Source organism: Hyaena hyaena, unplaced genomic scaffold, assembly GCF_003009895.1.
Source record: "Hyaena hyaena isolate Hyena2069 unplaced genomic scaffold, ASM300989v1 scaffold_634, whole genome shotgun sequence".
Classification (NCBI taxonomy): domain Eukaryota; kingdom Metazoa; phylum Chordata; class Mammalia; order Carnivora; family Hyaenidae; genus Hyaena; species Hyaena hyaena.
Window position 1 is genome coordinate 1,049,057 of NW_024081267.1, and position 16,128 is coordinate 1,065,184.

Consider the following 16,128-nt stretch of genomic DNA (forward strand, 5'->3'; position numbering starts at 1 on the left):
CTCACGCTGCCTCTCTCTCTCTCTCTCCTAGAAATAAAAAAAAAAAAAAAAAATTAAAAAAATCAACTAGTCATAGGAGAAAAAAGAAAGGAAAAAGAAAAAAGTGAAAAAAGCCTATGTGAATTTGGGGGCACTATCAAGCAACTACTATCTGCATTGTGGGAGTCCCAGAAGAAGAGAAAGAAAGGCCAGAAAGCTTATTTAAGAAATTCTCAAATCTAGCAAGAGATACATACATCTTGGGCGCCTGGGTGGCTTAGTCGGTTAAGCGTCCGACTTTCACTTAGGTCACGATCTCGCGGTTCGTGGGTTCGAGCCCCGCATCGGGCTCTGTGCTGACTGCCAGCTCAGAGCCTGGAGCCTATTTCAGAGTCTGTGTCTCCCTCTCTCTCTGACCCTCCCCTGCTCACGCTGTCTCTCTCTCTCTCCTAGAAATAAATAAAAATATTTAAAAAAAAAAAAAAAGAGATACATACATCTCAGCACATGAATCTCACAGGTCCCCAAACAGATTCAACCCAAAGAAGACTTCACCAAGACACATTAAACTATCAGAAATCAAGACAGAGAATTTTGAAAACAGCAAGAGAGAGAAAAAACACCCACTTCATTTCAAACAGGTGAATACTCAGAAGGCTTTCAGCAGTTTTCTCTGCAGAAGCCTTGCAGGCCAGGAGAGAATGGAATAATATATTTGGAGTTCTGAAAGTAAAAAAGTACTTGACAGTTAAGAATACTGCAAAAAACACTTTCTCAGACAAAAGCTGAGGGAGTTCAGCACCACTAGACCTGACAAACCAGAAATGCTAAAGAGAGTTCTTCAAGCTGAAATGAAAGGATCCTAATTAATAACATGAAAACACATGAAAGTAAAAAACTTACTGGTAATAGTAAGCATATGGTCATCCAGAATATGATGGTTGTGTATAAATTATTTGTTAAAAGTCAAATGCATTGAAAATAACTTTAGTTACAGTAATTTCTAATGGGTACACAATATAAAAAAGATGACTATTGTGTCACCAGAACATTAAATGCATTTTTTTGAAGTAGAAGTGTAGAGTTTTGGTATGTAGCTGAAGTTATCAGATTAAAATAGACTGTTATTTATAACTATATTTTTAATGTAAGGCTCATGTTATCACAAATAGCTTTAATATGCAAAACAAAGGAAGCAAAGCATACTTTTATGAAAAATCATCAAATCACAGAGGAAGGTGGCATGAGAGGAAGAAAAGAATAAAGAAACTACAAAGCAGCCAGAAAAAATTAACAAGATGACAATAGGAAGTCTTTACTTATCAGTAATTACTTTACATGTAAATGCATTAAGTTTTCCACTCAAAAGATCTAAACAATATAGACTTTTAAATACCTCACTTTCAATAATGGATAGATGGGACAGAAAGTCAATAAGGAATTACTGACTGGAATGACACTGTAGTAAAACAAATGGACTTAATAGACATGCTCAGAAAACCTGCTCCCCACCTCTCCCCCTCCCCCTTGAATAGGAGCAGAACACACATTCTTATCAATGCACATGAAAGATTCTCCAGGATCATTTGGAAGATCATGAAACCAGTCTTAACAAATTTAAGAGGACTGGTCACGTTGTCTTTTTTGACTACATTGTATGAAGCTAGAGATTGGTAATAGGAGGGGAGCAGGAAAATGCACAAATACATGAAAACTAAACAAAATACTTCAGAATAACCGATGGCTCAGAGAAGAAATCAAAAGAGAAATAAAAAAATACCTGAGACAAATGAATAAGGAAATGTAACATACCAAAACATGGGATGCAGCAAAAGCAGTTTTAAGATGAAAGTTTATAGTGATAAAGTCTACATTGAGAAACAAGAAAGGTCTCAAACAACTTAACTTCATACCTCCAAGAATTATAAAAAGAAAAACAAACTAAGCCCAAAGTTAGCAAAAGGAAGGAAACAATAAAGATGAGAGCAGGAATAAATGGGCCAGAAAAACAACAAAATATAAATGAAATGAAGAGCAAGCTTTTTGTGAAAAGGTAAACAAAATGGACATGCCTTTATCTAGACTAAAAAAAAGGGGGGCTCAATTAGAATTGAAAGATGAGACATCAAAACAACCGATTCCATAGTGATACAGAGAACCATGAGACACTACCATGAGCAATTACATGCCAGTATGTTGGATAACCTAGAAAAAATATAAGGATAAACTCCTAGACTCACACAACCTACAAAGATTGAGTCATGTAAAAATAGAAAACCTGAATGGATCTGTAGTTGTTAGGAGATTAAATAATCAAAACTCTCCCAACAAAAGTCCAGACCACTGGTGAAGTCTACCAGACATTTAAAGAAGAATTAACACAAATCCTTTTCAGATTTCTCAAAAAGTAATGAAGAGAGAACACTTCCAAACTCATTTTACAAGTCAGCATGACCCTGATGCCAAAGCCAGACAAGGATACCACAAGAAAATTATAGGCCAGTATCCTTGATGAGTGTACATGCAAAAATTCTCAGCAAAATAGTAGCAAACTGAATTCAACAGCACATTAAAAGAATTATAACTGTAATCATCTGGGACTTACTCCTGAGACTTGACAAGGGTGGTTCCGCGTAAGCAAATCATAAGTGCAATGCGTCACATCAGGATGAAGGGTAAAGCCATAGGATCATCTCAGATGCAGAAAAAGCTTTTAAGAAAATCCTTTCGTTATGAAAATTAATATTAAAAGGATGTATGTCAACATAATAAAGGTCATATAGGACAAGCCAGCAGCTAACATACTCACTGGTAAAAACATGAAGCCTTTCCTCTTAGGTTAGGAACAAGAGAAGGGTGCCTACTCCCCACTTCTATTTAACATTGTCCTGGAAGTTCGAACCAGAGCAATTAGGCAAGAAAAAGAAACAAATGACATCTAAATGAGAGAGGAGAAAAAGCTGTGTCTGCAGATGACATAATCTTATATATAGAAACCCTTAAAGACTCCCATCAAAACCCTGTTAGAATATTAATTCAGTGAAGTTGCCGGATACAAAATCAACATGCAAAATTCAGTTGCATTTCGGGGCGCCTGGGTGGCTTAGTCGGTTAAGCGTCCGACTTTCGCTTAGGTCATGATCTCGCGGTTCGTGGGTTCGAGCCCCGCGTCGGGCTCTGTGCTGTCAGCTCAGAGCCTGGAGCCTATTTCAGAGTCTGTGACTCCCTCTCTCTCTGACCCTCCCCTGCTCACGCTGTCTCTCTCTCTCCTATAAATAAAATAAAAATATTAAAAAAAAAATTCAGTTGCATTTCTATGTACTAATGATAGACTATCTGAAAGATAAAATAAGGAAGCAATCCTGGGGCACCTGGGTGGCTCAGTTGTTTAAGCATCTGACTTCTGGTTTCAGCTCAGGTCATGATTTCACAGTTTGTGAGTTAAAGCCCCAAGTTGAGCTCTGTGCTGACAGCGCAGAGCCTGCTTAGGTTTCTCTCTCTTCCTCTTTCTTTGCCCCTCCCCTGCTCTCACACACTTTCTCTCTCAAAGTAAGCAAACTAAAAAAAAAAAGAAAAGAAAAAAAAGAAAAAGCAACTCCATTTACAGTAACATCAAAAACAATTTACGTTTCACCAGGGAGATGAAAGACCTATATACTGAAAACTATGAGACATTGAAACAAATGGAAAGGCATCTCATGTTCTTGGATTGGAAGGATTAATATTGTTAAATATTCATAGTATGCAAAGCCATCTATAAGTACAATGCAATCCCTATCAGAGTTCCAATGGCATTTTCACAGAAATAGAATAAACAACCCTAAAATTTATATGGAATAACAGAAGACCCCAAGTAGCCAAAGCGGTCTTGAGATGACAGAACTGGAGGCATCTCACTTCCTAATTTTAAACTTCAGTACTCAAAACAACTTTAGTAATCAAAATAGACCTTTAGTAGTCAAAACAGTATGGTACTGACATAAAAACAGACACAGACTAAGTAACAGTCACTAGTCACATATGATCAACTGTACCCATGCACATATGATCAGCTAATCTATGACAAAGGTGCCAAGTACACACAATGGGGAAAGGATGGCCTTTTCAGTAAATGGTTCTGGAAAACCGATATCCACGTGTAGAAGAATGAAATTGGACCTTCGTCTCATACCAGTTACAAAAATTAACTCAAAATGGACTAAAGACCTATAAGATCCGATACCATTAAACTCCTTGAAGAAAGCAGGAAGAAAGCTCCTTGACATTGGATAAGACACTAAAAACACAAGCAGCAAAAGCAAAATCATAAGCGGGATAACACCAACCTAAGAAGCTTTTGCACAGTAAAAGAATCAAAATGAGAAGGCATCTTATAAAAAGAGAGAAAACAGTTGCAAATCATATATCTGATAAGGGGCTGATATCTAAAATAGGTAAGTAATTCACACAGCTCAATAGCAAAAACAAAAGATCCCTCAAGTAATCCAATTAAAAATGGGCAAGGGCGCCTGGATGGTTCAGTCGGTTAAGCCTCCGACTCTTGGTTTCAGCTCAGGTCATGATCTCACGGTTCGAGTTTGAACCCTGCATTGGGCTTTGTGCTGACAGTACGGGGCCTGCTTGGGATTCTTTCTCTGCCTCTCCCCCATTCGCTCTCTCTGTCTCTCAAAAATAAATAGATAAACTTAAAAAAATCTTTTTAATGGGCAAAGAGGGGCACTTGAGTGGCTTCATCAGTTAAGCATCTGACTTGAATTTTGGTTATGGTCTCAAGGCTCATGAGTTTGAACCCCACATCAGGTTCTCTGCTGTCTGCGCAGAGCTTACTTCAGATCTTTTCTGTCTCTCTCCCTCTCTCTGCCCTTCCCTGACATGCTCGCACTCTCTCTCAAAAATAAACACTTAAAAATGGGCAAGGAATCTGAATAGATGTATTTTCAAGGAAATCCTACAAGTTGCCAGCAGACATGTGAAAAGGTGCCCAGCATCACTCATCATCAGGGACATGCAAATCAAAACCACAATGAGATATCATTTTACACCTTTCAGAATGGCTTTTTTCAAAAAGACCATAGATAACACAAGTTGGCAAGGAGTGAGGAGAAGAGAACCCTGTATATTGTTGGTGGGAATACAAACTGGTAAAGCCATTATAGAAAACTATATGGAGTTTCAAACTATATGGAGGTTCCAAAAAAAAATGAAAAATAGAACTGCCATTTGATCTCCCAATTCCACTTCTAGGTATAGATCTGAAGAAATGAAATCCTTATCTTGAAAACATAGCTGTACCCCCGTGTTCACTGCAACATTATTCACAGTAGCCAAGATACAGAAGCAAGCTAAGCGTTAATAGTTGAATGAATAAAGAAAATGTAAATATATACAACGGAATACTACTCACCCATAAAACCAAGGAAATCCTGCCATTTGTGACAACATGAATAAACATGGAGGACATCAGGCTAAGTGAAATAAGCCAGAGGGATAAAGACAAATACTCTATGATGTCTTGGGGGGAAAAAGAAAATTCATAAAACCAGAGAGTGGAATGGTGGCTGCCAGAGGCACGGATTAAGAAGCATGTGATCAGGGGCGCCTGGGTGGCTTAGTCGGTTAAGCGTCCGACTTTCGCTTGGGTCATGATCTCGCGGTTCGTGGGTTCGAGCCCTGCGTCGGGCTCTGTGCTGACTGCCAGCTCAGAGCCTGGAGCCTATTTCAGAGTCTGTATCTCCCTCTCTCTGACCCTCCCCTGCTCACGCTGTCTCTCTCTCTCTCTCTCCTAGAAATAAAAAACAAAAACAAAAAAAAAAAACAGCATGTGATCATCTCAATAGATGGAAGAAAGCATTTCATGAGATTCAAAGTCTGTTAATGATTTTAAATAATAAGAGAAGTATAAAAGTGAATTAGTTTAATTAACAAAGAATATTTTAAAACAACAGCAAGTATTCAAAAAAATTTTTTAGGGGTGCCTGGGTGGCTTAGTCGGTTAAGCATCCGACTTTCGCTTAGGTCATGATCTCGCGGTTCGTGGGTTCGAGCCCAGCGTCGGGCTCTGTGCAGACTGCCAGCTCAGAGCCTGGAGCCTATTTCAGAATATGAATCACACTCTCTCTGACCCTCCCCTGCTCACGCTGTCTCTCTCTCTCTCTCTCTCTCTCTCTCCCCTAGAAATAAATAAAACATTAAAAAGTTAAAAAAAAAATACTTAAAAAAAAATTTTTTTTAATGTTTATTTTTTGAGAGTACAAACGGGAGGGGCAGAGAGAGGGGGAGACAGAATCTGAAGCAGCTCCAGGCTCTGAGCTGTCAGCACAGAGCCCGATGCAGGGCTCAAATTCAGGAACTGTGGGATCATGACCAGAGCCATAGTCGGACTTTCAACAGAGCCACCCAGGCGCCCCAACGCAAGTATTTTTTTTTAATGATTTTTTAAAGTTTATTTAGTTTTAAGAGACAGAGACACTGTGATTGGGGGAGGGGCAGAGAGAGAGAGGGAGACAGAATCCAAAGCAGGCTTCAGGTTCTGAGCTGTCAGCACAGATCCTGATGTGGGGCTCGAACTCATGAACCATGAGATCATGACCTGAGCCAAAGTTGGTGCTTAACCAACTGAGCCACCCAGGTGCCCCATGGTATTTCTAATAGTGATCTGTTGAATGCTTTCTTTTGAGATAGAAAACAGATACCAATTATCACCACCTATTTGCATCTCGTACTGGAGGTCTTGGTGCAGTGTTGGGGCGTGCTATCAGGAAGGAAGAGAAGGAGAGAGGCATGGAGCAAGGGTGAGGAAGAGGAGAAAGGGAAAAATGTATACTAGAAAAGCAGAAGGATTGGAGAAGTCTGCCTCTGAATTTCTGCAGAGGGATCCAGTGTTGTCTTTTGCTCCTTTAGGTGATTTCAGTCTGCAACTAAGTTCAAGAGCCGGGTCCCTGTCTACCTTTTGTAAATATTTATGGAGGTTATGGCAATGGTACAGTAGCTTTATTTTCATTTTTAAAAATGTCATTCATCTCAAAACAAGGTTTTCCAAAGAAAATTTTGGCTTGACTTGGTACCAACTTAAGGTAGGCTTCCTTCTATTTTCAATTCTAATAGTAACCACTCTTCAAGTGGAATTACATAGATAATGAATGCCACATAATAGATGCTCAGAGCTGAGTGATTATTCTGATTTTTCAATGAATTCTATGTTGGTGTTCTATAAGAGGTAATTTTTTAACATTTTTTTTATTAAACATTTGGACAGAACAAGATAACAATCTTTTACTAAGAAGCCCTTGCTATAAAATTATTGTTTTAGGTCAAATTATAATTCCTTCCAAGGAATATGTTTGCTGAAACTTTTCCCACTCTGAGGTAGAAGTTATCATGTGTTTGGTTTTTTTGCAGTAATAATATAATTTCACTTTTACCTCTGTTTAATGACACTTAAATAATTATTTTAAAAACATATAAGGATTTGAAAGGAAGAAATAAGCTATTTGTTGACAAAGTGCCTATATACATGGAAATTAAAATTTATGAAAATATTAAAATTAAGGGAGTTTAGTTAAGTAACTGGATATAAGATCAATTTTTCTATACCAGCAATAGTTGGAAAATAGAAATTTATTAAATTTCCCATTTGTATTTACATAATAATACCAAACATCACATAGAGATGATTCTAATAAAGTCCTTTATACTTCAGACTTTTAATAAAAGACTGAGAGAAACTTAAGAAATGAATTAAAAGACATATACCATGTTCATGGATTAGAAGACTCAATATTGTAAACACATTACTTTTCCCTAAATGGATATATAGATTCATTGTGGTCTCAGTTAAAATTCTGATATTTTAATAGGTACTGACAAGTTGACTATATGCTATTTGTGGGAATGCAAAGGTGGGGAAAAACCAAGATATTCTATAGAGGAAGGAAACTGTTCTGTTGAGTACCAGGACTAATTATGTAAACCCACAACTATGGAAACACTGTGGTACTGGAACAGGGTACACTGAACAATGGAATAAAAGCACCCAGAGGTACACCCACATCTTGATTGACAGGAATGGTCTGACTGCTAAGTGGTGATGACAGGATCGTTTTTAAAACAAAAAGGGAGGGGGGCCTAGGTGGCTTAAGCATCCCACTTTTTTTTTGTTTCTTTTTTAGTTTATTTGTTTGAAATAGAGAGCTTGTGAGTGCAGAGAGAGAGAATGCCAAGCAGGCTCTTCACTGCTAGCATGAGCCTGACGCAGGGCTCCGACTCACAAACCATGAGATCATGACCTAAGTTGAAACCAAGAGTGGGTCTTAACCAACTGAGCCACCCAGGCACCCAAGCATCCAAATCCTGATCTCAGTTCAGGTCTTGATCTCAGGGCTGTGAGTTCAAACCTCGTGTTGAACTAGCACTGGGCATGAAGCCTGCTTCAGCAAGGGGTATCTGGGGGGCTCAGTCCATGAAGCATCAGACTCCTGATTCCAGCTCAGGTCATAATCTCATGGTTTTGGGATCGAGCCCCACGTCGGGCTCTGTGCTGACAACACGGAGCCTGTTTGGGATTCTCTCCCCAGCTCACACCCTCGCTCTCTCAACAAACAAAACCACATTAGGTCCTGTCACAGTCCCATGATGACTTGGAGGGTGGCAGCACAGAGGCTGCTGGGAGGGAACCCGCACACGTGTGCAGGGAAGCTGGTTAGCGGCTCCTAGTGGCTGAGGCCCCTGTGACCCGGCAGCCCCATCTGGGGGCTAGGCCCAGCAGATGTGCGGTGGCGTGTTCATGCTCGTGTGCTAGTGCAAAGCAGCACACAATGGTGCGGGAGTTGTCGGGGAGTGAAACTATACAGACCCGCATTGTGGGCACATCTCGCAGATAAAGTGGCGACAGAGAAGCCAGGCAGGAAGGAGTAAACGGGTCTGCTGATACAGTGTTCGAAGTGAGGCAGAATTAAGCTGTGCTATTCAGAGCACGTGTTTGCGTGGCAGTGCTATGAAGAAACCAGATGTGAATGTTGGTACTTCTGTGAGCTTTTCATTTGAGTTTGATGCCGTTTTAAGTAAAGAAAAGTAGGTTCAAAGGAGAAGTCAGTTGGGGAAACAGGACACGAAGCGCTGGGAGGCCCTGGGCCGGAGCCGGATCCCTCGCCTGGCTCCCAGGGCTCCTCCCTCACAACCCCTTTCCCGAGGACACAGTGTTGCTTGCTTCTGACCTTATCAGTCTGTTCGTGGGAGGTGCCTGCTCCCTCTGGGGCAGCGGAGTGTGTGGGGCTCACTGCATAGACACTGCTTTCATAAGTTCATTTTACGAGTTTGTGGAATGGCCGGTGGGAAGGATACTGGAGCCTTGTTTTCATGCCCACCCCCCCAGCCTTCTCCAGCGCATTTGAGGGCTGAGTGCCCCTGAAAACCAGGAGGGAAGGGGGGGGTGCTGGGGCGGCGGAGGGGGCACTGCTGGGGCAGGGGCCTGAGGGGAGAAACTTGGCTGCTGCGAGACCTTGGAAGGTGCACTGGAGAAGAGGCGAGACCAGCGTGCGGGCTCTGCAGGTCGTAGAAGGCGTCTCTGTGGCCAGGGATGTGCCAGGCGAATGGGAGCAGAGTAGGCTGGTACAGAGGCACGTTTCCTGTTTCTTCTAGACACCGCACCCTGTAAAGACCAGCTGTCCTTAAAGGAAAAGTCCGGCTTCCCAGCCAGTCCACAGCATCTGAGCCAAGCAGGCCCCAGGGACGCCCCTGGTGGTGCACCAGCCCCTTTGCCGCCATCTTCCCCTCCCATGACTGCTCCGCCCCAGGACGTGGCCGCAGCCGCCAGCCCCAAGCCAGAGCCCACAGTGGGGACTGCTGTGCCGGCGGGGGGCCCAGGGACCTCTCAGGGGATGGCCAGTGAGCACAAGACCCCCCAGCCACTGGCAGAGACTCAAGACACCCAGCTTTCTGCACAGCCCCTGGGTGCCGGCGGGGGGCCTTGTGCCCCACCTCGGGAGGCCCCCCGCTACCCCTCAGGTTTGAGAGAGCCCACCTCAGCCAGGGAGGCTGCAGCCCAGGGTGAGCCCTCGCGGGCTCCGGCCCCTGCACCCAGCGCCCCCAGTGGGACCCCTCAGCCTACCATGGGGCAGTCCCTACCCCCGTTGCCCCCTGCGGTGGGGGCCATCAGCCTGGCCACCCCCCAGCTCCCCAGCCCCCCACTGGGACCCACCGCGGCCCCCCAGCCACCCTCGGCCTTGGAGTCAGATGGGGAGGGCCCCCCCCCCCGGGTGGGCTTTGTGGACAGCACCATCAAGAGCCTAGATGAGAAGCTTCGAACTCTGCTCTACCAGGAGCACGTGCCCACCTCCTCAGCCTCGGCCGGGACCCCTGTGGAGGCGGGGGACCAACACTTGACCCTGGAGTCCCAGCCTGTGGTAAGTCCTGGCCCCACCGGGGTGGCGAGCGCCTCAGGCACACAAACCTGCCTCACTCGGCCCTGGCCGCCGCGCACTCAGAGGCCCACCCACGTGTTTACAGAAGTGGTTAATTTGGGGCTTGGGGAGTGTGTGTAGGGCCGGGACAGGCCCGGGTCAGGGAAGCCTGGGGAGGAGCCCAGCGTTCACACAGGGATCCGCAGGGCGCTCCGCACATCCGCAGGAGGGACTTAGGACTCTTTCCCTTCCTTCCACCAGCTGGGAAAGTCCGAAACAGCCCCCGGGCTGGGGGCCACACTGGAGCAGGCTGGGTCCTCGCCAATGACAGGTAATGAGCCCCAGGTCACCCGCCAGACCCTCAGTGCTTTCGCGATGCAGCCTGCATCTCTACCCTTCATCCCTGTGGCATCTTGGGTGGGACTCAGGCCTCACGGGAGCCTGTTGCTCTGCGTTAGTTAAAGCCCACTGTGTTCTAACACACTGTGTACTCCCGCCCCAAGGTGAGAAAGGCCTTTATGGAGATAGCTGGGTGTCAGGATGGGATCAGGGACTGTCCGGCTGCCCAGTGCCCTCCACGCGCTCTGGCAGGCACCCCTGAGCCCCGTGTTCTTCAGGTCACAAGATGCGGGAGCTTGATTTGGTAGAGTGCAGGGCTGGGGCTGAGAGCTTCCAACAGGTCTATGGCAGCTGCCGTCTGGGGCCAGCAAGTGCCTGCGTGGGGCTTCCTCCCGGGGGCCTGGGTGCTGCGTGTCTCTGGCAACTCTGGCTGTGGTTCCCATGTCATTACCCCGACACCTGTGTCAGCCTGAGGGCCTCAGTCTCCCCTTCTAAGGTGGGGTTCCTCCGGAGCTCCGCAAGGTAAACCAAGGCTGACCCTCTGGCAGGACCCTGGGTTTGTGTCAGCGGCAGGTGAGGCCAGTGGCCTGCTGGGTCCCCGGATGCCACATTCATAGGTGTCACACTGCCGAGGAATGGGGACAGCTGGCACGGGGTCAGAAGCCGTAGCACGAGTTTACCTGGGAAACGGAGGGTCAGGCGATGAAGTAGGAGCGCTCTGGGGGAGAAAGTAAGACGCTGTCCCTGAGGGCCACCCCCTCTTCGGACCTCTGCACGTGAAGTGTACCGTGGGTCCCTTCTGTGGCATCGGACTTCAGATGCTGTAGCCACTCCCAAGTCCACTCCTCCCAGAGTGCAGAGCGTGTGGGGGGAGCTCGAAGGAAACATGGGAAGCGTTTCTGGAGGTCAGAGCAGTCTGGAAATGGGGGGGGGGCGTAGAGCGATCCCGTGCCTAGAGGTGCGCAAAGAGAGGGTAGACCCCCCACCGCAGGGACGTGGGGGGCGTAAGGCGCTACCTGTGGGCTAGGGGTGTATGACATTTGGGCCTGGGTCTCCCCAGGAACCCGCACAGCAACAGCCCCTCAAACCTTGCCAGAGGCTCTCACCCTTGCGCCAAGCACGCCAGCCTGGCTGTGGGCTGACACACCTCTGCCTGCCCCACGGCTGGCTTCTGCCAGGCGCGGGTCCCAGCCCCTTCTGCTCTGCTGCTTGGCGGGCCTGGGAAAGGGGGTCAGAAATACTGCGCCACGTCCGCGCTCCGTAGATGGGGAAGCTGGGATAGCTTCAGATGACCGGCGCCTGCCCTAGACGCTGAGCCAGGGTTAAGAACTGGCCCTGTTGATGCAGGACCTCATGAGACCCTTTTATCATCGGATTTGACAGGGAGGCCGTCAGGTGCATAGAGATGACAGGTGAGATGGTGGTGACATCAGATGTGCAGAGATGACCTGTGACACAGAGTGGCACTGCTGGGTATTAGAAGTGACAGGTGGCACAGGTGACGGCTATTGGGTGTGCAGAGGGTGGGGCAGTACCCCAGGTTCTGGAGCAGGTGCCTGCAGGGCCCTGAGAAGGGTCAGGCTGACCCCCCCTCCCTTCCCCAAGTTATTGGGTGTCTCCTAAGAAGAAATGGGGTCAGGACATGCTGGAGTATTTGTAGTTTGCCTCGCTGCTGAGCACACACTGTGCAGCCCCCCTTCCCTGGGCGGCTGCCCTTCCACTGACCTGACTCGGCTGGAGGGCACCGACGCCGGCCCTTGTCCTCCCCGCGGACCGAGTAACGAGTTTGACGTTCCTACAGCAGAGTCGTCTTTGAGCCAAGAGATAGCCTCAGGTTTGCCCACGGCACCAAGTGCCCCCCAGGTAAGGAGTGGTCTCCCAGGCGCCTGGCTGGTTGGCAGGGTTTCCTCTCTGCTGGTATGTGCTGGAAACTTCTCCTTTCCGCTCCTTGTCCAGGATGCCCCCGCTTCTGCCTTCCCTGCACTCCTGGAGCCCGCAGACCGGAGCAGTGGGGTCCCGGGGGAACCCCCGGCCAAGCCCACACTGGGGACACTGACGGAGGCCAGCCAGGCCAGCCACCTGCAGACGCAGGGCACTCTGGCCTCCGGGTCCCCCCAGAAGCGTCCAGGGCAGCAGGAGGGCAGCTCACCAGCCACAACCGTGGGCCGGTTCTCGGTGGTCAGCACGCAGGACGAGTGGACCCTGGGCCCCCCCCACAGCCTGCGGTACTCGGCGCCGCCGGACGTGTACCTGGAGGAGGCCCCCCACAGCCCCGACGTGAAGCTGGCCGTGCGGCGGGCGCAGACGGCCTCCTCCATTGAGGTCGGCGTGGGCGAGCCGGTGTCCAGCGACTCTGGGGACGAGTGTCCGCGCAGGCGGCCCCCGGTGCAGAAGCACGCCTCCCTGCCCAGCGGTGGCGGCGTGGCCAGCGACTTCGTGAAGAAGGCCACCGCCTTCCTGCACAGGTCTTCACGGGCCGGCTCTCCGGGCCCGGAGACGCCCGGCAGGGTGGGTGTGAAGGTGCCCACCATCAGCGTCACCTCCTTCCACTCCCAGTCGTCCTACATCAGCAGCGACAACGACTCGGAGATCGAGGACGCCGACATCAGGAAGGAGCTGCAGAGTCTGCGGGAGAAGTAGGTCCGGAGAAGCAGGCGCTGGGGCGGCTCAGGGAGGTGTCGCGCGCTCGTGCTGGGGGGGGAGGGGCTGCCTGTGCTACGACCCGGTCTCCTGCGCGGGCTCCCACTGGGCTCGCTGTCTCCCCCAGCAAGTCTCACTTGCTCCACTATGTTGGGGACGCCGCGCAGAAGTGGCACATGCTGGAGGGAAGAGCCTCACAGGCCTCTGCCATCTCGTTATTCCTTCTGCTGGGCTGTGCAGGCCCTGGGGAGGGAGGGCGACAGGTTACCCTCACCTGCCCTGGCCCCGCCCACCCCCCCACCGACCCGCCCCACCTCACTCTACTGCCCCGGGCCCCAGCCCGCCTTGGCCCCTCACACTCCTCCCACCTGCACCCCCCCCTGGCTTATCCTTCCCCCACTTGCCGCAGCCACTGAGTCAGGCCCAGACATAGGGGACCTGCCTGACAGCTGAGTACTCAGGTCCCCTCAGCGGCCACTGGATTTGGAGGCACACACGGAGGTGCCTGGTCCAGGGATGGGATGTCCTTGCAGGGTGTGTGGGGGGTCTTCTCTGCACACACTTACCTGGGGGTGGTCACCCTGGGGGCCTGCGGGCCACAGGAATAAGGGGAACCATTGGGCCGCCTGGGTAGCTCAGTTGGTTAAGCGCCCGACTTCGGCTCAGGTCATGATCTCATGATCACATGGTTCGTGGGTTCGAGCCCTGCGTCGGGCTCTGTGCTGACAGCTCAGAGCCTGGAGCCTGTTTCGGATTCTGTGTCTCCCTCTCTCTCTGACCCTCCCCTGCTCGCGCGGCCTTTCTCTCTCTCTCTCAGAAATAAATAAAAAACATAAAAAAAAAAAAAAAGGAATAAGGGGAACCAAGAGGCAACTGCCCTCTCTGAGAGGAGCTGTGTATGGGTGGGGAGGAGGAGACCTGGGCCTGGGGTGGGGGTGGGGTAAGTTCGCGAGGTTCATGCAAGAGGGGAATTTGGATAGTCTGAGCAAGGGAAATCGGATGACAAGTCTAGGCTCTTGCCTGGGGAGGGGCCCTGAGCTTTGAGGCACCTGCTGTAGAACCTGGGGCAGGATCCTGGGACCAGGGGGGTCCTCCGGAATCATTCCTCTGCCCTTCAGCAGTTTCACCTCAAAATATCACCCCTTCAGAAGCTAACTTGATGCACCAGCACTTAGCTGGTTAGGGTCAGCTTTCTGAGGTCTGGCAGGAATTGAAGATAAGAGGTGAAATCAGAGTTTGCTCCCTGTTGTCCAGCCACGTGGCAGACGACGGGTCAGGGGTGTGGCTGAGGGGCTGGGCCCCCCGGCCAGGGCAGCCAGGCCCATGAGACGTCTGAGGGGCTGGCATCAGGCCCAGAGTTGCAGGCGGGTGACTGGACAAGTGAGCAGTGGCTGGGGGTGGGCCAGCGGGTCCCCAAGGGAGGGTCCTTCTCTGGCTTGTTCTAGAAACTTCTCTCGCCTGTAGCCAGTAACTGCACCTGTGTCTTCGTGGCAGCTTCGCACCTGTGTATGCAGGGGGGGGTGGTGTCTGCACTGAGAGCCCCCACCCTTGCTCACGTGGGCATCCTCTCCTCTGTGATGCCTCTCCAGGATTCCCACCCCCACTACCCCTCTGGCTCAGAGGAAGTGACATTTATTTGCCCGAAGGGCCGAGGCAGCCTCTCAGTTCTGAGCGCCGAGTGTTTTCTCTTCCCCTGGGCTTCTGTGTAGGGTCTGTACTAGGAGCATAAACATGGGGAGTTGTTCATACCCTGCTCCTCAGCCACTCAAGGTGGCAGCGTCACGAGTCCAGCCACCTAAACACTCGAGTCCCCTTGGTCTCTTGCTCGTACCCTTCGGTGGTACCGGGGGTGTTCACGCAGGAGACCCCCAGTGGGGCCCCCTCGGTCCTGACGGAGACCGGAAGTCCTCAGTGCCCCCATCTCCTCCACGTGGTCCGTCTGCCCGAGCGCCCCGCCGCCCCGCCCCTCCCGCCGCCGCTGCTGCGCGCGCTCCTGGACGGGCCGCGTGCGGGATCCGAGCAGGGCGCCCATCGCCCGCCCTCCCCTCCCGCAGGCACCTGAGGGAGATCTCGGAGCTGCAGAGCCAGCAGAAGCAGGAGATCGAGGCCCTGTACCGCCGTCTGGGCAAGCCCCTGCCCCCCAGCCTGGGCCTCTTCCACACGGCCCCTCCTGCGGGCCGCAGGAGGAAGAGCAGGAGCAAGCTGAAGGCGGGGAAGCTGCTCAACCCGCTGGTGCAGCAGCTCAAGGTCGTGGCCTCCAGCACAGGTCTGTGTCCTCCCTGCCGGTGGGCTGGGCCGGGACCCGGGAGGGGCAGGCGGGAGGCAGGTGCCCGCACCTAGAAGAGCAGTTCTCGGATCCCCTTTCCCTGCAGCGGGGGAGCCTTCGCAGGTGTGAAGGGCCGGGGTCGGCGTGCCCACCGTGAGGGAGTGCCCGGGCTGCTCCGGGGCCCTCGGCTGCCGGGGGCGGCGTCCTCCGGCCATTTCTCTGGCACTGGTCACCTGCTAAAGTCGGGGTAGGGGAGCTGCCTTTCGGGGAGGGGGGAGGGGGGAGGACGCCCGGGCACTGAGGGTGCGCCGGAAACCCAGCGAGCTGGGATCCCGGGCGTGTGTCAGGTGGGAAGCCAGCCGGCCCGCTCGGTGTCACGGATAATCTGCAGGGGGCGTGTCCGTGAACTGCAAGAGTTACCCAAATCACACGAATTCCAGGATGGTTCCTAGAGCTGAGCAGAAACTGGTTAGGGTGAGCAGGTCGTACAGGCCTCCTGAGCCAGGG

General features: G+C 50.4%; 1 protein-coding gene across 13 annotated transcripts in view; it reads left to right on the forward strand.

Moving 5' to 3' along the window:
- Positions 1-16,128, forward strand: part of WNK2 (WNK lysine deficient protein kinase 2) — a 123,056-nt gene that overhangs the window by 80,907 nt on the left and 26,021 nt on the right. For 12 of the 13 annotated variants that reach the window (XR_005525327.1, XR_005525328.1, XM_039216433.1 and 9 more), the window contains 5 exons: positions 9,616-10,379; positions 10,638-10,707; positions 12,517-12,578; positions 12,672-13,351; positions 15,410-15,621. Coding sequence is in view for 11 of the 13 variants with exons in the window: in XM_039216433.1 (XP_039072364.1) it covers positions 9,616-10,379; positions 10,638-10,707; positions 12,517-12,578; positions 12,672-13,351; positions 15,410-15,621 (1,788 nt within the window). In the remaining 2 variants the exon portion in view is untranslated. The remainder of the gene's footprint in view (positions 1-9,615; positions 10,380-10,637; positions 10,708-12,516; positions 12,579-12,671; positions 13,352-15,409; positions 15,622-16,128) is intronic. The other variant, XM_039216436.1, reaches the window with a different exon arrangement.